General features: G+C 40.4%; 2 protein-coding genes across 4 annotated transcripts in view; both read right to left on the bottom strand.

The window, feature by feature from the left end:
* Positions 1–1,812: 1,812 nt before the first annotated feature.
* Positions 1,813–7,614, bottom strand: LOC117552417 (NADH-cytochrome b5 reductase 3-like). The gene is made up of 9 exons (XM_034225819.1): positions 7,414–7,614; positions 6,991–7,116; positions 6,789–6,861; positions 4,782–4,888; positions 4,561–4,690; positions 4,395–4,478; positions 3,684–3,769; positions 3,495–3,594; positions 1,813–2,558 (listed from the first exon to the last, which is right to left on the bottom strand). The coding sequence occupies exons 1-9, from the start codon at positions 7,432–7,434 to the stop codon at positions 2,386–2,388; spliced, it is 900 nt and encodes a 299-aa protein (XP_034081710.1). The 5' UTR covers positions 7,435–7,614; the 3' UTR covers positions 1,813–2,385.
* A 1,861-nt stretch (positions 7,615–9,475) lies between these two features.
* syt1a (synaptotagmin Ia) overlaps positions 9,476–25,269 on the bottom strand; it is a 193,841-nt gene continuing 178,047 nt past the window's right edge. For 2 of the 3 annotated variants that reach the window (XM_034225858.1, XM_034225859.1), the window contains 2 exons: positions 17,570–17,703; positions 13,197–13,403 (listed from right to left, as the gene is read on the bottom strand). In XM_034225858.1, the coding sequence (XP_034081749.1) occupies positions 13,197–13,403; positions 17,570–17,703 (341 nt within the window). Of the gene's footprint in view, positions 13,404–17,569; positions 17,704–25,269 lie in introns of all 3 variants that reach the window. The other variant, XM_034225857.1, reaches the window with a different exon arrangement.

Genomic DNA, 25,269 nt, shown 5'->3' with positions numbered 1-25,269 from the left:
TGAACAGTGTAGTCATGAAGAGACGAGCATCAACCCCCTCCATTCCTTCTGGAATGCCAATCACACGGAGATTCTGTCGTTTGGAACGTGAAACCAGGTCTTCCACCGCCAGCTGCAATCTGTCATTCACCTGATTAGTGGTCTCCAACTTGGATTTCAATACGGCCAGAGTAGTGATTCCATCTGAATGTGCGCTGAGAGACGTTTCCATCCCGGTGATGGTGGCAATATGTGTGGCCTAGGGGTGTTGAAAATAATCGTTTCTACGATGCATTGCGATGCGGACGTGGACGATTCGGTATCGATGCAGTGATGGAAGATAATCGGTTATAGCGTAGTAACGTTGCTTCCTGATTTTCCGGCCGCGGCTTTACGATAACGTTTTTTTTTTCTGTCACTTTAATATCAAATCGGTCGGTGACGCAGAGATCAGGGAACAGACGTGACAGCGGCACAGAAACACCAAACACGGAGCAGTCTGCTTTATCCACCAACACAACACCACCAGTCCAGAACCAACAGCAGAAGGACCCGCTCTGAATCACTCCGTGTCGCTGCGGCACAGGGATTTATGTTTTTCAAAAATAATCGCGTTCCAATCATGTCAGGTTTTTGGTGGATGTAATCAAGTCTTGGATTGCAGAGTATGAATGTCCTCTAGCAATTTTCAGACGATATATACGTCTGTAAAGTTTGTGAAGGCAGGAGGAAAAAAAGCTTCCGCGATCACCGTCTCCGTTCCTCCAAACCCCGCCCCCTCCCTGAAAAGAATGAGTGACAGGCTGATAGTGACCAAATAGAAACTTTATTATTCACTTAATCACTGAGATATAATGAAGCTAACTTAGTCTCATACATTCATGGGATGTATGTAACAGTAAGACAGAATGTAAGTGTGCACCCACATGCAGTATTTTTGTTTGTATATGCTATTGTAAATACTCCTGTTGTCTGCTGTGTTCAGACTCAAGTCCTGTGTGTGATGCCACATTCAGGACATTCAGTGTTCTTTTTTTTAAACAGAAGACCGTTGCTAGAAGCTGCAGCTAGACTGCAGAAGCATTATTTTTTTGTTTTTGAGGATGGAACAATTTCACACACAGATATAGGAAGGCTAGACCTATACAATTCATTTATTTTGGTTTATAAATTAATGTCAAGACATTTATGTTATTGATTTCTGAAGCACTTTCTAAATAATAAAAAGAGAGTTCATATGTATTTACTGCATGTATGCATTAATGAAAAATAAGCCATGTGCAGTAATATAGAAAATTGAGGATGCAACGCATTGGTATGAATCGTGATATCGAATTGAATCGAATCGTTGACAGGATAATCGTAATTGAATCGAATCGTGAGACCAGTGAAGATGCACAGCCCTAGTGTGGCCACGGTGTCGGTGATCTTTTGGAGAGAGGCTTGGATTGGGGCCAGGGCGGTGTTCATGGAAGCGGTAAGTTCACCTGTTTCTCAAGCTCTCCGACTAGCATAACGAGTGTTAGCGGCTGCTCACTAGCTTCCGAAGCACTGGTAGCCATCTTGTTAGCCTCTTTATCTTGCGAGCTGAAGAGTTTAGTTTGTTGCTGACTTTTGCCGTGAGTTTTACTCATTTCAACAACGAAAAAGTTACTGAGGCACTCCTAATGACTTATCAAGTAAGAAAAGTAACTGACGTCTGGGTGTATGTGTTTAAAAGCGAAAAAGGATTAGGGAGCCAATGCGACCGACCACTCCAACGCCATAACCGGAACCTCTTTTGTCTTTATTTTAAGACACAACACAGTTTTGATAAAAAATAATCAAAGCATCTCAAATTCAGTAGCATTTTCTTTTCTTTATGTTGCATATCCAAACACAAGTAGCAACTGTTGCAACAAAGACATATCTGTTACAACATCCCATTGAACAGGTAAGAGAACATGTTTTAGCAAAATATTGACATCTTTGACGATAGACAGAGGGCAGGTTTAACATTACACAGGTGCAACAGCTTCAATGGAATAATCAATACAATCGTGTATAAATGAAGTGATCTTAAACAGTGCATATAAAAAGCTTTGCAAGTGTTAAGGCACTCAGAAAACATCCCTTAAACCTCAACTCTGATATCATTTGGAATAACATCATTAACAGTCTCAACACCTTTCATGATCCATCTCCTCTACTTACTACTTTTGAACCCTTACAAGCCTTAATATTTACCTTTTTCCCCCTTCCGTGCCACTTACTGATTACATGAATTGGTCCGTGCTGTGATTCTGCTTCATGGTGAACGTTGCATGGCATAAATAGTGTGTCGATATAGTGCAATAACCACTGTAACTGTGCGTGCCTTAAAGTTTTGAGGAGAGATTATGATAACTGGATGCTCTAATGAGACGTTTAGAAGGTGAACCTGCGGCTGCTGGAGTGACCCACTTTGTCCAGGTTGGGGTTGCAGGCGAACTGGATCATGGGGGGAGGTCCACACATCATGATGAGGGTCTCGTCACCTGGGGCGGGCAGGTGTTCCCGCACCATATCTTCATTGATGAAGCCTTGGCTGTACTCCCAGTCTGAAACAAAGGGGAAGTTTCAGAGATTAATAACAACTCAATGTAGCAATGTTACTATGACTTTTTATTTTGTTACTTACTATGACTTATAGTATTAACATACTATGATATGTCAACACCCTAAAGCGATTTACTTTTTACTGACATACCAGATTATGCATTATCATTTTAAGATTGTTGCCATTCTATACTATTAATAAATAATACTATTACTTAAAAAAAATACTAAACCTAACGATAACTTTTATTTCAAATACCACACTAGGACTTTTTTTATTTTAACATTCTATACTGACATTTTTTTCGTGATATTTTAATGTCATACCATATTTCTTTGGCAAAGTATACAATATTTTTTATTTATTCCCTCCTATTTTCTTTCGAGTGATTTATGTAAGACATTCCCACCCGTTTATCTAAATGATGTTGCAACGACACATCAGTCTAACAAGGTCGGCTTTGTTGTCTTTTCTTACAATGAATGCATAGTAAAGCTAAGCTGTGTTGTAAATGGTTAGATATGAAATAATATTAGTGTTTAATTTATTATATTAAACATATCAATCTATTTTATGGTATTTGTTTTTACATCTTTATATTCATTGTTTATCTGCAATTATATATAACATTTGATTGCCTTTATTGATATTGGGTCTTTATTATTTAGCTTTATATTGATATAAGACAGTATAATTTATAACTGTTAAAACCATTCATCATCTGTGTACATATATATGTATCTTGTATTGGTGACTCAAACATTGACATACTGTAGTTTACGTTTAATTAAGTGCGGCATTTCAGCACAATTTCGAGGTGTGGCGAATGTTTTTATTTTATACTTTCCTTTATAGTTATACTTCACATGTTGTTATGAGCGAAACCTTAAATATAAAATAAATGATAAATGTTCTCAGATGTCTAAAGGCATGTTACCTTCAGGTGCTCTGTCCAGGGTGAACCAGAGCTTAAACCGGTCTGGGTGGTTCACCTGGATCTCTTCCAACTCCGGACGCAACAGAATATCTTTTTCAGTCTGAGAGAGAGCAGGAAGAACAAGGTTTCATAAAGGAAAACAGATCACTTATAGCAACACTTCATCATGTGACCCTGGCTGAGACCCACCTGGTTGGCGAACAGCAGGTAGCACACCGTCTGGTCCTTTGGATCCTTCATCACAGCGGTGATGATCTGCAACATCGGAGTGATGCCTGGAAAAAATACAAAAACAGGAAGATCACATTTTCAGAGTTGGCCTGATGTGGATATCTGTGTTCCCTTTTGTTCCAATAAAGAAAAGCCGGATATGTCATGAAATAACTAATTGGATGGTTTCTTCTGTACAAAATATAAGGAATAAAGTCATAGTATAATATGTGGAAAAAAGTTTTGTATGTCGAAAATATGAGGGAAAACTGCATAGTATAGTATGCTGAAAGATATGAGAAAAAAAAGCTTAGTAATAAAATAAAATAAAACAGCATATTATATTGTATGTATGTATGTCGAAAATATATTTTACTGCAGTGAGAGTTGCCAAAGAAATTATTTTGTACTTTGTATGATGACAATAAATATATATTCTATTCCATTTTATTCTATTATATATGAGAAAAAAAGCATAGTATAGTACATCGAAAAATTAAATAAAAGAGCATATTAGTATGTCGAAAAGGTCAGAAAAAATGGCATAGTATAGCATGCAGAAAAAAAGCCATTATAAATAATGTCAAAAATGTCAGGAAAAAGTGACAGTACTGTTTGTCGGACATGAGTCAGGATCTGCTAAACAACTCCCTGAGTGCAATACCTTTACAGACGAGTGTAGGAGTTTACCTGTTCCTCCAGCGATCATCCCAACATGTCTGGCTGTCTTCATGTCAGCTGGGGACTTTTTATCTGACTGAATGGCAAAAGCACCTGTTGAGAGAGAGTTAGAGCATCAGATCAGGCAGCTGAGCTGAGTAACAAACATCACTTCTGACCTCCTGTTACGGCTCACCTTTGCCTTGGTACACCAGGAGACCGCTGGGGCCTCGAAAGTCAATAGTGTCATTGATCCTGAGGCTCTCTAAGAACTGACTCAACTTCCCACCCTCGGGGAATTTAGGATTAACATCTTTAAAGTAAATCTGTCAAATTGGACAAAAAAGAGAAATTCATTTAGGATAACAAAACAACACCTAACCATACACAGAAACAACTTTTCTTAAAAGGCTTTACCTTCACCACTAAGTCCACGTAGCCTTTGTCATCATCACTGGACACCGGAGTGTACGGACGCACTACGAGCTTCCCGTCTACCTTTGCAGACAGATAGATATGCTGCCCTGGAGAGGAGACACACAACGAGTTATTACTCACAGCATGTGTTCAGATTATAAATCAACATTAAATGCATAAAGTATGTGATCTCGAGCAACAATTTTAAAAATGGATAATTTATTGAAGTACTTTTTCCAACAAAACTGCTCAGCTTTTACTGGTTCTACATTCAAGATGTGATGGTTTTCTGGGTCTCCTTTGTATTATACAAGTTACTTCAATACATTTGTTTTTTTTTAATGATAAATAAATAGAAATTATGCTGGATGATAGGGGGGGGGGGGGGGGGGGTTACCTTGGTTGGTAACCCCCTCTCCCTGTACACAAACTCACTCCGATCAGTCATTAGCCCGCATGGTTTTTCTTACCACTGCTACGCTGACGACACCCAATTAATTCTGTCCTTTCCCCGCTCAGAGACCCAGGTCGTCGCACGCATCTCTGCTTGTCTAGCTGACATCTCTCAGTGGATGTCTGCTCACCACCTCAAGCTCAACCTTGACAAGACTGAGCTGCTCTTCCTTCCGGGAAAAGATTGTCCCACTCTTGACCTAACAATCAACATCGGCACCTCAGTTGTTTCCCCGACTCAGACTGCAAGGAATCTGGGTGTGACCCCTAGATAACAACCTGTCCTTCACTGCAAACATCGCTGCTACAACCCCGCTGCTGCAGATACACGCTTTACAACATCAGGAGGATGCGTCCCCAGCTGACACAGAAAGCGACTCAGGTTCTGGTCCAGGCTCTCGTCATCTAACGCCTAGACTACTGCAACTCCCTCCTGGCTGGTCTACCTGCATGTGCCATCCGACCTCTGCAGCTCATCCAGAATGCAGCGGCTCGTCTGGTCTTCAACCTTCCTAAATTCTCCCACACCACTCCGCTCCTCCGCTCCCTTCACTGGCTTCCGGTAACTGCTAGAATCCACTTCAAGACACTGGTACTTGCTTACCATGCTGCCAATGGATCTGGCCCTTCGTACATCCAGGACATGGTTAAACCGTACACCCCAGCGCGTGCACTACGCTCTGCATCAGCCAAAACGACTCGCTGCACCCTCGCTGCGAGGGGGACCCAAGTTCCCATCGGCAAAAACACGTGGGTTTGCTGTCCTGGCTCCAAGATGGTGGAATGAGCTCCCCATTGACATCAGGACGGCAGATAGCTTGCACATCTTCCGATGCAGACTGAAGACTAAAGCCAGTTGAGTAGCACTTGAAATGTTTGGCTCTATGAAACCTGATGTACTTATATGATTCTGTTTTCTTCAAGTTTGTATTTTGTTGGTCGAACGCACTTATTGTAAGTCGCTTTGGATAAAAGCGTCAGCTAAATGCAATGTAATGTAATGTGATTGGCTAATGGTTACACAAGCTAATGGTTACACAAGCTAATGGTTACACAAGCCCAAAAAAATCGTTATGACATCATAAAGTGGCCAAAATCTGATCAGCTCATTTTCAGACAGGTTTTTATATAAATGGCTCAGGACAAAAAGTGAGAGAATCTTTTTTCCTGAAACTTTCAGAGTCTCTTTCCACAGAGGGGACACATTTATGTATAACAGACATGAACAATTGGATGTTGCACAATAGGTGACCTTTAAGTTAAGTTACAAAATGAGAATGTATATGAAGCTCTTTTTTTCTTAGCGTTTTGCCTTTCCTCTCTTCCTACCTTACCTTCTTCCTACTGAAACTATTTGTGATGTGATATAATTAAATTCCTTGCCATTATGTCTGTCTGTGTTGCTATACATTTTATTTTTCATAAATGTCACATGGTTGCTGGTCTTAGCTGGTCTGAGTTTGTCTTAAGATAGTCAGGCATGTGTTGCTAGTCACCCAGTGAAGCTAACCTGGTTAGCCTGCTGCTGGGTGGAGTGACAAGTCATTTACTAACCGATGGGAAGACCCAGGATGTGTTCAGAGGAAGGCAGGGCAAAGCGGAACTTTCTGGTGTCATGGCTGACAATCTGCAGAAGAAACAAAAAGCATGTCAGTGCAGACAGAGCAACACCGGCTGCGTTTGTAAGCAGAAAAACGTTGGATTTTGTAAATAAAAAGAGTTCAGGTTTTGTGAAGGTGATATTCAGACGGGTTACCTGTTTGTCCAGCAGCCGCAGTGCATACTTAATGTTGGGGTCCTCTAAGGTGAGGGCGAGTCTACTCTTCCTGAACAGGAGTCTGAAGATTAAGTTGACGATGCTGTCAAATCCGCCTCGGATCAACTGTGACAAAGGTCAGAAATCAGAAGAATGACTCAGCTCAGACCACCAGCAGCTAGCAGAAGCTATCACATGTTTAATATATCTTTGGGGCGTTGTCTTAGTTAAGCCAAGCCAATTTGTTTAATCCAAAACAGGAGAAATGAGTCATATAAATTCCTGTGGGCAGAGCAGCCCCAGCCTCAAACTTAACTTGGTCAGGAAAACGAACTGGTAGGCAGCTCCCGTTAGCTTGAGCTAATGCAACATAATTAGTTAAAGTATAATAAACCTAGCTACTTCTTATTAAGATATACTTACACCAATGATGTAGGACAGCATTTTCAGGCAGTTTTGGTAAATGCAACGGTTTGTTTGTCAATGCAGCAGCAATTGAGTTTACAGCTACTGTCACGATGGTGCGTAGCAGGTACGAGCTGTCAAACTATAAAGTAAACTAAGCTGGCGCCAATAAACACTTCCGGTCACTGTTTAGAAAATAAAATATTTTTTTCGGGAAATAATGCTTCATTATTTTAAAACAAAAACACTTAACACATCGTTTTTAGCAATAGATATATTAAATTACAAAGTAGATACTTTTGTATTTGTTTATTATCTCTGAAACATTAAGGTCTTTACATTTTTCTAGTGACAAATCAGAACTTCCGGTATGAAAACGGTTAATATGACAAAGCTGAAGCTGCTGGTCATTTCCACATGACAGGCCTGTATTTTCAAAATAAAGCTTCATGGTAGATAAAATAACATAAATAAAACCTCTAACGTATCAGAATAAAGGGAGACGTGTGTGTGGAATTTTACGGGGCCAAACATTAGGGACAGTTTATACATGGGCCCCAAATGACTTTGGACATTCCATAAAACTGGAGCCCAATTATAGTCAAGAAGCTTTGATAAGCCTATTTGAATGTTGGCACAAAAACAACTGTCAGCCATAACAACTTATTGAGTCTTGGGTTATACTAGTGTACACCACACATAGCTTCAATAAAAACCCTCTGAAGAATATATGTGTGCATGGGCGTAATTTTCAAAATCCCGTTTGTGTCCCCCCCCCCACTCTTCAAATGTGTTTTTTTTTTTTTACGCAAGCGGTCATCGTCACGGAGTAGCGTCTGTGTGTGTATGGCACGAGCGCATTTTGTGTGAGAGAGAAAAATATTTCCATCTATTTAATATAGTTGTTCAAAATAAGTTAATACATCATTCCACTGTGTGCTATAAGTCAGTACAACATAAATAACACAGTTTAAAAGGGGAGTGATTAGTAAAATATGCATAAATAAAAAGAAAGAATGCAGACTAGGTAAGATAAAGATAGGAGAGAGGAGTATATCAATGATTTGTTATTGGTTGTGAGAATATTCGAATGGTTTTTGGAGTATTGAAATATATACAGTTCTGTTTCATATGAGTGTTGAGAGCTGTATCCATACATCTCTTAATTTGTGCACCAGATTGATGCCTTTAACTTCAATTTAAAGAAAACAATCTTCCCGGGGGTGCATGCCCCCGGCCCCCCTAGAGGATGTGAGGTCATCACAAATAAAACAGGTCCACATGGATAGGATACTAGATAAGTGTGCACACTCATTGTATACACTACACATTTGTCTTGGATTAGTTAACACCATAGTCCCTAATATATATGTAGAAAGGCAGGAAATGGAATTAAATCAAGAACAATGTTTCATTGCGGAGGACCCCCTGTTTTGTGTCCCCCCCCACTTCTCAAACCAAAGTTACACCCTTGGTTGTGTGTAGGCCTACAGTAGGCTATGTGTGTGTGTGTGAAATAATATGTTTTTAAGCTACGATAATTTAATGAGATGTTTTGCTGTAACAGCTAAATTAACCTTATTTTACAGCAACAGCATACATAACATATATACATTTACATCCTCCGGGTGCGCTTATCATCAAATTTCATCTCAACTTTAATACACATCGATGTGGCGCAATGCATATGGTGGAAGGACAAACGTTGTTCGCTGGCTGTAGCAGATGTCAGTGAATATTCACTAATATGAATTGATCTGTGCCCAGAGCAAAATGGAAAACAATCTGTTTAATATATTGTCTTGCCAATGTGTGGTATGCTCCTTTACATCCTTTAGATGGCAGTAGCGACTTGTGAACAGGTCTCGAGGATTTAAACTAAAGCCAAGTCAAAGTGTTTAGAAGCAAACATCCGCATTAAAAGTGAATTTGTCATGCAGGCACTTTTATTTGATGTGACTGAAGTTTGCGGTAGAAGTGATTCACACTTACTTGTTCTGCAAATCAAATCTACAATCAGGGGCTGTCACAATATCTTATGACACACACATGAATGCTTTGAAAATATGACATGATAAGCTTCTGTATCAACAGGAAATAAAACATTTTTATTGATCATTTGTGTATATGAAGTTATATAACAACAGTCAGAAAAACTACACAAAGTGAAACAACAAACTGTAACAACAACCCTCAAAAATGAAGGTATACACAGCAAATATAACTGTCAGAGCGGCTCGCAGTCACCGCGAGCGATATGGCAGGAAAAAACACTCCAAACAGTTCTACAAGATTACAGAGAAAATGTCCACGCACAAAATACTCAAGCAGGCAGTTGATATACACAAAGGCAACTAGGATCTTTTCTACAGCATCAGATTCTAATACTTTACACAGCTTTGTTTGAAAGGTCAGTGTGGCTTTTCATCAGTGCCACTGGAGAGAATCTTGAGTTCTTGATAAGGGATTTTTTTACAAGAGAAATTTAGGGTTTGATTATTCATGCGTACTTTGGTAGGAAATTGCAATAACAGGAGCATTGGCAGGTAATGGCTTTGTGGTTTTCCACACACCTCGAAATCTGATGGTTTCTGCAATGCTGCCCGCTACTGAATTCCCTGATATGTTTACACATGTTTATTTCTGTTTCAATTCAGATTTTCTTTCAGCTTTCATCGGATTATTCCGTCAGTACAACCTTTTTGAATTAATATTCAATTGGTTTGGTCATATTTAAAGATCCTTTACTGTACCTTGTACTTTAATCCTTTTTTTTCATTTAAATCTGAAGCTGTACTGGAATTCATGAATCTCCATATGTCAAACATGTCAAATAAAATAATCCCTTGGATGAAGATACATTGGGAATGCAGCTGTATTGAAGTATATTCAATGATTTTGGAATGCAATCAGACAGGGGAGATTTTACCCACAAAGGGTTATGAAATAAATTCCAAATAGTTAAAAAATATAAACAAAGGGACTTTTTCTTTACAACAGAAAGTGCAAAGTACATCTAATCTCACTGTTAAAGTAATCTACACCAACACAGTCCATACTGTACATTCAGAGTTTTCATCTCAAATATAAAAGTTTTTTTTTAATCAACAGGGCATTAAACATTAAAAAATAAATATTGAAATGACGAGATATAGTTAATGCATGATGGATGGGTAAAATGATATCTGCGGCTGAATGATCATATTCATGTCACTTTATATTAATTCTAGATATACAATTTTTGACACGCTTATGTAAATATATACATGGCATTTTAAGGGGATATCTAAATGTAGAATCTCGTTTGGTATTTAACTAATACTCCCTGAAACTTCTGATGCTGGAACTGTGAGCAAGAAGAGAAAACGAACCTGCGAAAAAGGGCGGAAACCCTAAACCGGGGTCGACGGGTGTCAAGCTCCAACCTGTAAGCTGAATCTACGTGTGCTGTGTCCTAACCATTTCACTGGAAAGGAGAAACATCTCTCTGGACTAGAATCATCGTCAGGGGTTAGAATCTTTTTTTCTCGGGCAACGCCACCCACGTTAACACTATGGGATGAACATACAAGTATTGCACAGTGCTCAACAAAAATGCTGTGTGAAGCGACCCCTCAGATCAAATGTCTTCCCGCTCTTTCTGACACGTGCAGTCCGGACAAGCAGCATCGCGCACGCACTCATCTTCTCTGCATGTAGAAGGGAACATGGCATTAAAACGCTACGACATCACTACAGAACAAACTGGTTTGGCTACCTACTGATGAAGTCTACATACTCTAAGCACACACGGCAGTCACAGTGATACACAAAGCAGTCCTCAGAGACTCCTAGGGAATGACAAGTAGCTTTTTCATAATAGTGCTATCAACTACACAGTAACATTGAAAACATTTAGAAAGTCCTCCTGAAGCTGAAGTATATGCAAGAGGTTCCTCCAAGATAAGAGACTTCATGGTTTTCATAGAGTAAAACGTATTCCTTGGACCCGAGTAAAGAACAAGACTAATAGCCCACGCAGACCATTACCTTTACGGTTATTTCTCATTCTCTTGATGTATTCCTGTGCCAACAATAAATAAACACTACTGTTGGCTGAAACGTGATTTGTCATCATTGCTTCTTTTTTTTTAAGCCGATTCGAGCAGGCAGAGTTCTTCTGCCCCCTGTAGGTGTCCTGAAATAAACCCAGCCCAACAACTGTCCATAAACTGAAGTAAACAATCTAGGTCAAAGACATCCAGTGCAAAACACCAGCCACATAAAGTTAAAATTGGCAGTAAAACATGGCTAGCTCTATTGTCACTGTGAGAAGGCAACGCAAAGCTAAGACTGCGATTCAGGGCACCATTGCAGCCAAAGACATTGTTCCCGAAAGCTACAACCACTAGCGTGGGAGTGTGCATGAAGAGAGGGTCTTTACATAAGTCACCTCTGAAATGGCAGTGTTTAGAAACTCGTCTCGGTCAATATACCCATGTACATTCACCCAATGTTTACACATCGTTCTTCTTTTTCCTTTCCTCTCGTCTGATTGAAGGCAAGGGGATCGTATCAGAAGAGACAGCCCCTGGTGTCAGTAGATCTCCCCCTCCCAGCCTTTAGTAAAGGTTGTTAAAAAAATCATGCAGTTTACGAAAAATAGTCAAGACGTTGAATGCTCTAAAAAAAGAATTCTCTTTAAAACCAGAGTCACAACTCCTTGTCTACGGTCCAGCCTCAATGCGATTTACCCTCAACAACTACAAGGCTGTTCAAAGTAACAATTAACAAAATATTGTTGAACAAGCTTAAGGACACAATGGCTACAGCTTGGTGCGTTTTCACTTGGGGTCTTTTTTATGGGTTTGAAGGGAATTTGTTTTCTTTTTGGAGGCAACATTTTCCATTTTTGGAAAAGAAAAAAAGCCAGTTTTAGTGCGCAACTGCCTTTTAAACTAGGACCTGTTTCTTTTTTCACTTGCCATCTATGGAGAAATCAATGCTTACTGGTTTGCATTAACTATTTTTTCTGGAATCATTGTGCATCAAGCTAAACATATAGGTCCTCTGATTGAGAAATAAGTACAAAAATGTGTAAGAAATCATGTGCTTGTATTATTTCCAGCAGCATAATTCCCCCCTCAGAATCATAGTAGTTAATGGCCTTGTATTTGGAGTTTAGTGTGTATATATTCATGTGTTCTCTGTGATGATCCTTTGCTGAACTTAAAGCCAGACATTTTCCTTTACAGTGTGAATATATTTCCACTAGTGTGTTGCAGGTTGTAATTCTTCTTCTTTTTTCTGGAATGCAATAAGGTAATAAGGTAGCATTTTAAAATCCTGGGATATATAATATTGGCTTTCTACTATATCTGAATTTACATAATTTAAAATAGAACATCTTATTAAAAACATCAAGATATACACAGATTAGGAAACGGGTAACAACATACAAACACATAAACTACAAATTATTTTTGTCTGCATACTTATATATACAACTGTGGTACAATAAATTCTTTCAGTCATGCCCTATCTATACAGATCATATTGCTTAAAAGAAGGGGGCGTTTGGTTGGGGCAGAAAAAAGGGCGTGGAGATGGAAAACTGCTGATCAGAGAGGAACAGAAAACAGGAGAAGGTGAGAAAAGTACCTGATAGAAAAAAAGCAGAGGGAGGGATGATTGAACAACTAGGATTGTATTTGATATTGATAAAGCAGAGAGGTGGGGGGGGGGTGGACCCATATATCACTGAGGTATTTACACATACAGGCTATAGAGTACTACAAGGGCAGGTGCTGAAAGGGCCCTGCCTATTTCTTGGTGGAGAGCTGGGCGTCCACCTCCTCCTCCACCTTCAGCACGTGCCACTGGGCGATTGGTCTCCGGGGGTTGGCCAGCATGTCGGACCAGTGGCGCAGCTCCGTCCCCGAGCTGTTCAGGCCCACAAACACCTTCCCGATGGCATCGTTCTTGCCGATCTTGTCATAGTCCAGAACAGTTATAACAACTTGCACTTTCTGTGGGAAAAGGAAGAGTGGGAGAGATGAGGGAATGTAAGCATATATCGAGGTGTCATCAGCATATGGACTGATATCGGCATCCTTTTGTTATAGTTCCCCTATTATACTGTTTTTCATCAATAAATGATAGGTCTCAGATATATATACAAAACATGTCTCTGAAGTGTGTGGCTCGAAATACCAAACAGATCGTTTTAGCATCCCATAATCCCCTCTGTTTCAGCCCTGTTTCAAAAGTGCTGATTCTCTGTCTGTTACTTTAGATGAAAATAAGGAGTCAATCACCACGCCCCCTCTGTGAGATGATTGGTTAAAAAGAACACAATGGTGCTCTAGGAGGAGATTCAGGTGATAAGGTGGCCACTTTATGACATCATAAAGTGGCCAAAATCTGATCAGCTCATTTTCAGACCGATTTTTATATAAATGGATCATGACAAAAAGGAGGGGACATGTTTATGTATAAAAGACATGAAAAAGAGGATTTTGCACAATAGGGGACCTTTAAGTACTTACTGCCTGTTTGAAGATGTGTGTGTGTTTGATCTTGTAAATGTGTCTCTTATTTCTCATTTATGTAGTATTGTAAACACTTAGTAACTTTTTGCTTATTATAATGCTCTATGAATTATATTATTTCTATTAGATATGCACCATTTCAAGATTCAAAGGTTTTAATATGCACATAAGCTACAGTGTAGAAATGGCAATGAAAATCCTATGACCCGAGCTCCAACAACCATGCAACATAATAAAATAAAAATAGTGCAAGAAGTCTATATACATGTAAATAGAATATGATATATACAAGAACAGAATATTAAATTAAATGTTGTACACTAAGACGAAATCAAATACGGTTTATTGCGGTGATAACTATTTAGATAAATAAGTAGATTGCAAGATGACCAACAGATGAATAAGACATGATTCGGACTAAAATCCCGAGAAAGATCTACTAAATCCTTAGTGGTTTGATCTGTGTATCTAAAAGTTATGATACACTAAACAATGTATACACCAATAGTAGAGTAATGCAGTAAATTAAGTGTCCCTTTGTGTTGATTAACAGTAACTGAGGCTTCAGAGCAGGAGCCAAACACAGCAGAATGTTTGATTACTCAGAGGTCTGAGACGCAGCCGTCGGGGCATGTGTTTATTCACAGGGACTCAAAGGGGAGGGACCTGGGAATCCATCTCTGGCACTGAATATGATTTAGTGCACAAAGAGCTCTGATTATGTTTCGATCCAGCGCTACACTGAAAGGGATACTGCCACCTGCACGAGCTCAGAGCCACTGTTGGAAAAGAGCATGCCTAATACGCCATGAAATGAAATACTGAATAAGGTTCCCAGATGGCTGCTTGGGGTTAGTTGGTCTTTATAGGGGCAGTTGATCTTCAAATAGCTAATTGAATCAAAGCCCTCTTTGATAGGGAATTAGCAGGCTCCTTTGTTAGTCATCACAGACCAGTCAGGATATTCCTCTTGCTTTGATTGATTAACCAACCAAAATGAGATCATGAACAGACATTCAATTCATCAAGAGCTTAATATTTGAGGAAATAAGCTAATTAGTTTTCTATCCCAGAGTGAAATGAGCAGATTGATATCAACAATCTAATGTAATAAATAACAGTTTATCCATCTACCGAGTGTCAAAGTGAGGGTTTGAAGTTTGAAGGTATATAAAGTAGGTAAAATTCTTACGTTCTCCCAAAAACATTTGCGCTACCTAACAAGACTTTTGTGGTTCCTCATTGACAAACATTTATCTTTTCTCCTCCTCCATGTCCTTTTCCGGGCAAAGTATATATAACAATAAAAACATATATTGCAATGTTTCTGAATGTATTTTCTGCATTATTTAAGCATTGTGTTTTGGCTTGTAAAATGTGTATTATAATTAACTGTTGTATATTCAAATGTACATGTATTGCATCTAAGAACATCTGAACATTCATTAGAGACACAGTTTCACACTATATTTGTCTTGGGAAAAAGTTAGTATGCTAGAGGCTATAGATCAAAACAAATGAATCTGAATATTGTTACTGAGTGATGCAGAGCTAATCGTGTGTGTACTAAGATGGTCTTCGCACAATAACAAATCTTCTGTTAGTGAAATAAACCAATTAAAAGAACTGTGTGCAATTCCCACACAAGCTACAAGACAATTAAAACCTTTAGATTAATTGCTGAAAATAGTCCCAAGGTCACTCCACACTCCCCCTCTGCAGATAATGGTGGTTAACTTGCAGCTTTATTCAAGCAGTCTGAATATCTTGTTTTACAAGATGGAACAAATCTGCCTGATAAATTGATCAAATTAAACTATATTTATATTCACAACAAGACAAAGGTTATATTATAGGAGCAAGTCCATCCATCCATCCATCCATCTTCTCCCACTTATCCGTGGTCGGGTCGTGGGGGTAGCAGTTCCAGCAGAGAGCCCCAAACTTTCTTTTCCCTGGCGACATCAACCAGCTCTGACTGGGGGATCCCAAGACGCTCCCAGGCCAGCGAAGAGATATAATCCCTCCACCTGGTCCTAGGTCTACCCCTTGGTCTCTTCCCAGCTGGACGTGCCTGGAACACCTCCCTAGGGAGGCGCCCAGGTGGCATCCTAACTAGGTGCCCGAACCACCTCAACTGGCTCCTTTCGACGCGAAGGAGGAGCGGCTCAACTCCGAGTCCCTCCCTGATGACCGAACTTCTCACTTTATCCCTAAGGGAGACACCAGCCACCCTGCGGAGAAAACCCATCTCGGCCGCTTGTATCCGCGATCTCGTTCTTTCGGTCATGACCCATCCTTCATGTCCATAGGTGAGGGTAGGAACGAAAATGGCCCGGTAGACAGAGAGCTTTGCCTTCTGGCTCAGCTCCCTTTTCGTCACAACGGTGCGGTAAAGCGACTGCAGTACCGCTCCCGCTGCTCCGATTCTCCGGCCCATCTCACGCTCCATTGTTCCCTCACTCGAGAACAAGAGCCCGAGATACTTGAACTCCTTCACTTGGGGTAAGGACTCATTCCCTACTTGGAGTGGACAGTCCATCGGTTTCCTGCTGAGAACCATGGCCTCAGATTTGGAGGTGCTGATCCTCATCCCAGCCGCTTCACACTCGGTTGCGAACCGATTCAGTGAGTGCTGAAGGTCGCAGACCGATGAAGCCATTAGAACCACATCATCTGCAAAAAGCAGTGGTGCAATCCTTAGTCCACCAAACTGCAGACCCCCTCCCCCACGACTACGCCTCGAAATCCGATCCATGTATATTACAAACAGGATTGGTGACAAAGCGCAGCCCTGGCGGAGGCCAACCCTCACCGGAAATGGGTCCGACTTAGTGCCGAGGACCCGGACACAGCTCTCGCTTTGGGAGTACAGAGATTGGATGGCCCTGAGTAGAGACCCCCCTCACCCCATACTCCCGCAGCACCTCCCACAGTAACTCCCTGGGAACTCGGTCATACGCCTTCTCCAAGTCTACAAAACACATGTAGACCGGATAAGCGTACTCCCAGGCCCCCTCCAGGATCCTTGCGAGAGTAAAAAGCTGATCCGTCGTTCCACGACCAGGACGGAATCCGCATTGTTCCTCCTCAATCTGAGGTTCGACAATCGGCCTGACCCTCCTTTCGAGTACCTTAGAGTAAACTTTCCCGGGGAGGCTGAGTAGTGTGATGCCTCTGTAATTGGCACACACCCTCTGATCCCCCTTTTTAAAAAAGGAGCAAGTCTGTAATTAAAAATAAGCACTTGAATCAGCTTCAATACACAAGTTTATGATTCAATCTGTGGCACTCACATTGTTAAATGATCAACCTGGTAAGATAAGAAATGTAAATTTAGCACATTTAAGACATGCAACAAATATTTCTGAATAACGTGCAAGAGGCAATAACGTGTGCAGAAAATAATGCCCGCGAGCAATTGGCTTGTCAAATTGCAGCTGATTTAGACTAAAGTGGCTTTGATTATTCTGTAATGATGAAAAGCCTCTTAACTAATTATTTGGTAAATGAGCTTCCACTTATCAATTGTTTCTTTGCAGAAAAATGTTTGCTAGTTCTAACAGCACCATTTATCTAAACAGTAGAGCACATTACATAGCTATAGTTGTTAGAAACTGCTCTGTAAATGGAGGAGAACGCACCTGGATTTGTTCAAATGGGACTTCAAAGCTGAAGGACTCGTTGTAGTAAGGGTTGAGGGTGTTCTTCTTGATTGTCGTCTTCTTCTTCTTCAGCCTCTTGCCGTTTTGCATCAGGTGGATCTTCACATATGGATCTGAGAATACAAAGTTAAAAAGGATTTAATATTTTTTTCCATTTCACTTTTTCAAAGACGTTTTGAGACACTATGTATCTATGTATTACTATACTATGTATTAGTCTGTCCTACACGAGATCATAACCATTAATCCAGCATTAACTTCTTTAGGCGACGGAAGTGGAATAAGTCAACACTTTTGCTAACAGTTGCTCATTTACACAACCAGTAACACAGCAACATTACCTTTCATTTGAAGTTGTGTTTCCTGATTCATTCCAATATTCACTGTGCTTTAAGCTCTGTTTTTGGTCTCCACTGACTCCTGTGTATTTGTTTAGCTGCTAAGTGCTCCACTATGTTCAGAAGCTAGTTGTTAGCTTTGTCTGTCTGCCATTTGGTGTTGGCCAGGTAGTGTAAAGTGGATTTATCAGAGGTATTTTCTGGCTGCTGTATCGGAAAACAACACTAATGAGCTGAGGGGAACTGCAGCTGGGTGATCATTCTCTGAGATCGCCACTTTTATCGACATTTTATCCATCGTTTTTATACAAAACATATTGATTAAAAACCTTCAGCGAGAAAATGTTGGATTTATAAACAGGGAGTTGTTATAAATAGAGCATGGCCATGATGAGAGGCCTGTGTTTACATCACTCAGTTAACCTTCCCAATTCAAGAGGCTCATTTTCGTCTGTCCGAATGCCATCTCAAGTGGCCCACAAGTGCTCCGCTTCATCCTCATCCAGTCTGTTGCAATCAGTTGAGTGTGTCGGGGAAACAGCAAATCGCCAATTGCTTTCGTTTATGATGTTACACTACTCCTGCTGATTTTTTACATCCTCCAAATTGTCATCAGAACTAAATTGGAGAAGAGGAGAGTTAGTGACTTTGTTCTGGCCTCAGAGGGAAAACTCACAAGAGCAGCAATCAACTTTTCAAATAGAGAAAAACACGCTTTAATCGGACCATTACAAGGACTAGGTAAGGCTGTTAAAATTGAAAATCAAAGAGATCCTTATCAATCTGAGATATGGGCAGTAGAAGAATGTAATAAGTTCCAATCATTTTCAGAGGCATTCAAAAAGCATCAAAAGGATCATGAGGATTCAATGATAACTGTGATTAAAAAAACACGCAATCTTCTTATTCATTCATTTCTTTCCCCATTGAATACAACGTTTGCTGCTGAAAGTGAGAAATCAATCACCTACTTATTCAATCACCAGTCCTTGTGGGTTGCGTGACAATCATGCCTTAAGGTGACACGTCATGACTCAAAACTAAGCTGGTTAACTGCAACGTGTCAACTTCACCTCCAACTTTATGCAGTGGTTTGATTTCTTCAAGTATACAAGAAAACAGGTTTCTGTAACCAAGGCATTAATAGACAAGCATGGCTGATTTCTTATCACCGCTTGCTTCCACTTTCCCTCACAGACAATACAATTTGTGTTTTTCACACTTTATGCTCATCATATCTTGAGTTAATCAACACTATTTTACAGCTTAGTTGTGAGGGAAACAGCAAAAACTGACTTTTCTCATCACGAATAAATCAATTTAAATGCGATAAATGAACACATAACCACATTGGCTGTGGTTTGCAGTGTGAACAATGTTGCCCACATTTTGAATGGTTCCACATGCGAAGGCTGCCTTATGACGCTAAATCATCTCGGCCCACAATCATGGCAGCTATACCAACTACAGGGGGAAAACTAACGGCTCGTCCACACGACGGTGTCCGTTGAAGCTTCAACGCTTCTGCCCATTCACTTTGAATGGGGTGACGTCACGCTTCGCCGAACTGCATTGTGGGAGCGTTGCTCGCTTCAAAAGTTGAGCAATGTTCAACTTTTGAAGCTTCGACGGAAGCGTCAGCCAATCAAATCATATGCCAGTACAAGCTCTAGCCAAACAAACCGCGTGCCCTTGTGTCCGGGGCGGGAGATTCATGTGATTGGTTGTTGGTCGAGTTTCAGACACGCCCACCTGCAAGCTTCAACGCACGCCGCCGTGTGGACGCTGCGTAATGCAAAAAACTGTGTGTCATTTATCGTTTAATATAACGCAGCGCTTTGAGAAAGACAAAAACAAATAACCATAATAATCTCAAAGTTGCTAATGACGTAGTCCTCTGCCTTAGGCTGGCGATATCCCCTAACTACTGAACCTTAGAGCTGTGCATCAGTTGAATAAAGATTAAGACTTTGAATCAGAGCTTATAATTAGTTGTTGCAACACTGCTTGATCTGATCATCTGGATTTCTCCTTGGATCCAATATGCGCAAAGTCTTAGCAACGTTCCTGTTTTTGATTATTTTGTTTGCTTTTTTTCCACACTGGAAAATATCCCCCTTTTAGCTGGAACATTATGAGATTTCTAGCAATGGAAAAACTAGAACAAGCTTAGCTCCATTCATCTTTCATTAAATGTAGGGGGATATGGACGTGATTTTAGACGTTCAGACACGTTTATGCAGGGCCGGCCCTCGGCATAGGCAGTATAGGCGAATGCTAAGGGCGCATCAACCCATAGGGGGCGCCGAAAATTGAAAAAAATAAAAAGTTAGAAATTTAAAAAATATTATTTTTTTTATTTCATAACAACACAATTTCCCAATTTTGGATCAACAAAGTACATCTTATTATCTTATACTAACAGAACTACGCCTATATTGCATACAGCTCCCATAAACTATGGCACACCCCCCCCCCAAAATCAAGTTGAACTGCCCCAGTCCCAGTAAAAACCAGAGGTTTATGTGAAATTGTTCTTTTTTTTAAATAATGGTTTTAGTGTGCAATTATAGGTTTTAATTTTGTATTTGTATTCATTTAAAAATAAATCAAACTCCCAAAAAACGTACACAGCTTCTGTGTGTTTTTATTAACATTGGAATTTACTGTGTAAGCGGCCGCGGGGGGGAGAGCTCTCTCCTGAAAGACTGAGAGGCTCTGATAAGCTCAGCTCAGTGAGGTAAAGGCACACCTTTATATGATCATTATAGTTATAAAAAAATAAGAGAATAGGTGAAAAACAGGTATAAAATACTGACAGTACAAAAAGTTGTTATTAATAAACAAGAATACAGTTTGAAAGGGGAGTGATTTGTAAAACATCCATAAAGAAAAAGAAAATCTGCTTACAGTTCTGTTTCATATGGGTGTTGAGAGATGTATCCATAGATCTCCTAATGTTGCTCTCAAAGTGCACCAGATTGATGCTTTTAACTTCAATATTAAAAAAAAAAAGTCTTCCCGGGGGAGCATGCCCCCGGACCCCCCTAGAGGAGGTGAGGTCCCCCCCCCCCACTTAAATCATGTTCAAATGGATTGGAAACTAAATACAGTTGCACACATCTTGTGTCAATATCTTTGTTTTGGTGGTCATGCCACAACCGTGGACGCACAAATCATAGTGAGTGTCTGCATTTTGGAGGGGGGGGGCGCCAGCTAAAATCTTGCCTAGGGCGGCAAATTGGTCAGGGCCGGCCCTGCGTTTATGCATCTATTATGAATATACAGAGAGAAAAAAACACACAAAGTAAGAGGGAGAAAAGCAGAGAGAATAAATAGAGGACATGAGTGAAAAGGTAACAGGATCCTTTCAGAGTGGGCGTCTATAATTACTTTCCTGCTGAGAAGAGCTGGAGAGCTGGGGCGGGAAAAACAGTGAATGAGGGTCGTGTGCTCAGGCCATAATACATCCAACCCTCTCTAAATGAGGAAGTTCTCCAGCCTCAACTAGTACATTTAAAACAGAAATATGAACACTTGAAACCTCCATACTTTTATCCTTGAAATCATTGTCTTGGATCAAAGTTTTAGTTTGAGAACTCTTTGCGTATCTTTATAAACTAAAGTATTTTGTAATGTTTCTGCACTGAACTTGCACGAATCAGTTGCTGTCACGTTTTCCCTCCCTTAGATTGTCTGCATGAGTAAAGTTTCTGAGGGTTTCCTTTGTTTGATCAGCCACAGGTGGCTTTCATTGCTAATATAACCTCCTTTGTTCTTTTTTAAAAGTAATCCTGCGTAGGCAGAAGTCTGTCTCATCAAGTTCACAGAGGTTTACAGAAAGTCAAGCACAAAGGCTGAGAAAAAGTAAAAGGTAATAAGGGTCTAATGTAAACATTCGTCACATTGACTTGTCAAGCTTTCTGTTCGTGCATGTCACATCTGTGGGTTTCAATGGTGGCACATTTACCACTCTGAAGTTTCCCGACTTTTCCTGACAAAAGGTCCTTGAAGACAATGGTAGACAAAACAAGGCTTCATATCTCCAGTCAAAGACTCCCACATTTGCTGGCTGAAATAATGTCAGCTTAGTAAATTAACACTACAAAAAGGACAGCCTCATATTAAAATGAGAATATTGTAAAAGTGATCTTTAATAGTGTTATGAAATGTTCCAATGAGAGTGAGACTAAAGGTTCATGTCCCAGGCAAATCATCATCAACAGTTAATGATCCATGTAGAAGACATAGAAACAAAGCAGCATCTGTCCTGTAATGCAGGGAAGAGCTAGTGAGTGCTAGGGAACATATATATTAAAGGTCCCATGACATGGCCATTTCTACTGATCATAACCATTGTTGAGGTCTACTAGAATATATTTACATTGTTCAATGTCCCAAACTCACATTGGTTTCTCATACAGCATCTCTGTATAGTATGTGTATTCACTCTCTGTCCTAAACGCCCCCCCCTCCCTATGAGCGCACTGTGCTCTGATTGGTCAGCTCGCCCAGTCTGTTCTGATGAGTCCACGGCAGAGAAAAGATAAGGCTGAGTGAGTGTGTGTGTGTGTGTGAAGAGCTCCACGGATTGGTCCATTTGGTCGTCATTACGTCACTGTGACAATGGAAGAAAAAAATGGAAAATTAAAATCTCCAACGAGGCGTTCTGGGGCAGCATAGACAGGTATTTTCTGTGTTAGAGTTTTACTCACTACAGGGTGTACTTTGAGGGTTTGTGACTCTGCAGACCGTTTACATGCATAAAAAGCTACATAACACACAAGGGGGCGGGTAATAACCGAAAAAGCATGACATGGGATCTTTAAAACAAGACAATTGCACTTTCTTGGAGGGTGTTATCGCATTGTATACTATTTGCGGAGATATTGCTACGACAGTGACTGCTACAACATGTTCAGTTTATGTAAAGGATCCTCTCATATTGGTGACTTTGCTTGACGACACACAGTACAACAGCTGAATAGGATTATGCAAGATAACCTTTCTCCGGTTTAAGAAAAGAAAACACACCTGTGGCTCCTCATCACTGCTCCTTATCTTTCTGGCCAGCAGATGCGAGTTTGGCATTATTGAGATTTTGGAGGCTCGCCGTACCTCATATCCTGCCCATTTTACCGCCTTATCCCAGACGGATGTAATCTGTCCCATTTCATGGAAGAATGGCAGCGCTCCTGATGCAACAGCGCTTACTCACGGATGTATAAAGCGCAGAGGCTCGACTTCACTATCCTGAGGGTTACTCATCTGAGTCCTGGATCTTGGCCATAGTTTTATGAGGCGATGCACTATCAGCGGTCCATACATTTCCCCCGGGAGGCTGGAGGCAGGTTTCTGGATAAGTGATGAGCTCTGAGCCATATCAGCTGCAGTGTGAACTAACAAAAACACTTTCATCCCCACTGCAGTATCCATTTTAAACAAGGCCAAATAGACTGTCATTACTTTTTGATGAAGCTTTGCACAGCTGCTGTTTTTTATTTATTTGTGTTTGGATGTATGTTTATGCAAGTCTTTCATGGGTGTAATTTGATGGCGAGGGTGGTGTCTACCCGGCAGGGATTCAAAAATACATTATGCCCAAGAAACATTTATTTTCCTTCTTCAAAATGTTGTTCATAATTGTGGCCGCTGCGAGCGCTAGTAGAGCGGTGGCAAATGAACAATAATACAAGCAGGGTTAAATATAGCCTGCTGTCATCTCAGCTTTCCTCCCATCAGTTTGGATTTGCCATGGTTGGTGAATCCAGGGGTAACTGTCGGTTTAGTTTTACACACTCATATCAGTGCAGAATGGCACACAAACACAATTTACAGTGGAAATCTTCTCGGATGCACATAAACCACCTCCATGAAAACTGACATCATTGTGACATTTCAAGAGAATATTATTGTCATAGGAGCATATACATGTTCCTGTAACTCATCTGCTTTTCATTATGTATACTGTACATCCAGTTCTGGAAGATTTCTTACTAACAGAAAAGTAGCAATACTACATTGTAAAAATACTCTTTATTCTCTAGTCCTGCATTCAAAACCATACTCCAAAAAGTATTGACATGAAGATATACTTGAAGTGTCAAAAGTAAAAGTACTTCTGGTGTGTAATGGCCCATTTCAGAATCATTTATAATAAATAACTGGATTATGATTTTTGATGCATTAATGTCCATCACAGCTAATACAAGTGGAGCTAATTTAAACTAATGTACTGCTACTGGATATCTCCACCTATAATTGAACGTTATAGTTGATTATTTAGTTTATTTATATTTTGATGATTGTAATCTAAAAGGTAATGCATTTCCTTATCACTAATAAATTGCTTCCGTCTCTTTGGGCTGGTTTATCTCAATACTGCCTCAAAGTTAACCTGTGAGTACGACCAAAACAAATAAGCCCTGCTGCCCCGAGGCTTGAAGGTGAACTTTAGCACCAGGTAGGGGCAGTGTGGCTTCATTACCAGCGACACCAGCGCCTGTGTGCTTTGATAGCCTCTCCCACAGTGGAGCCATTATCGGTTATGTTTCGCCTCACAGCCCTGGGAAGTCTTCAGAGGTACAAAGAAGGTGGGACAAAACACTTTTGCTTCCATTACCTCTATAAACCCACATGTCCTCATTCTGCTTACAGACACTTAGCCTCTGTGTCCGACACAGTTGTGAGCCTGACTTATCTTTTATGCCAGGGGAAACACTACGGCGGCTTGTAAAATGCACCATTTTAAACAGCGTTAAGTGAAATTCTTACTGCCCCTTAGCACAGAATAACACCATACATCCGTGGGCGGTTGAAAGGCGTGTTGATGACTTAGCCTGCTACGGCAATTCATCTCCTTTATAACTCACTTTGTAGTCTTTAGTCTGTTTGGCAGAACTGTAAAATGCACCGCCCACTGGAGTTCGAGATTCTTTGAATTCTGATTGCCTACAACTCAACATAAGGGAGATGTATTGTAATGCCGTGGTGTCGGCTACGGAACAGAGAGGAAATCAACTTGTCTGCAATGAGGCTGGGATTATTTTGAGACGACAGCTAAACAGTATGCTGCTCGGCGCATCAATTAACAACAGCACCAAACAAAAAAATCAACTGTACTTTTTCAACTAAAATGAACAAAGTCTGTTTTTGTGAGAGAGAGCATGGAGGAAGATTTGGAGGGATGTTTCATGAGGAGACAATCAAAAGAATTATTTCTGATTATACATTGGTTAATGATAATACCCACATCTTCCTCTGCTAGCCATAATTAGGCATGGTAAACAGGATAACAATAGAGGAGAAGGCTGATCCCAGGCCATCAATTACATGTCGTCC

Source organism: Gymnodraco acuticeps, unplaced genomic scaffold (genome assembly GCF_902827175.1).
Source record: "Gymnodraco acuticeps unplaced genomic scaffold, fGymAcu1.1, whole genome shotgun sequence".
NCBI classification, from domain to species: Eukaryota; Metazoa; Chordata; class Actinopteri; order Perciformes; family Bathydraconidae; genus Gymnodraco; species Gymnodraco acuticeps.
Note: the sequence above shows the minus strand (reverse complement) of the source record. Positions and strands in the feature narration are given on the sequence as shown.

What these genes read in the sequence shown, in the direction of transcription:
- LOC117552417 (XM_034225819.1), bottom strand. Translation starts at nt 7,434, where the DNA reads ATGCTGTCCTACATCATTGGT. An exon ending in GATGATCGCTGGAGGAACAG is followed by an intron (nt 3,770 to 4,394) that starts GTAAACTCCTAC and finishes TATTTTTTCCAG; the next exon opens with GCATCACTCCGATGTTGCAG. An exon ending in CCTGGACAGAGCACCTGAAG is followed by an intron (nt 2,559 to 3,494) that starts GTAACATGCCTT and finishes CCTTTGTTTCAG; the next exon opens with ACTGGGAGTACAGCCAAGGC.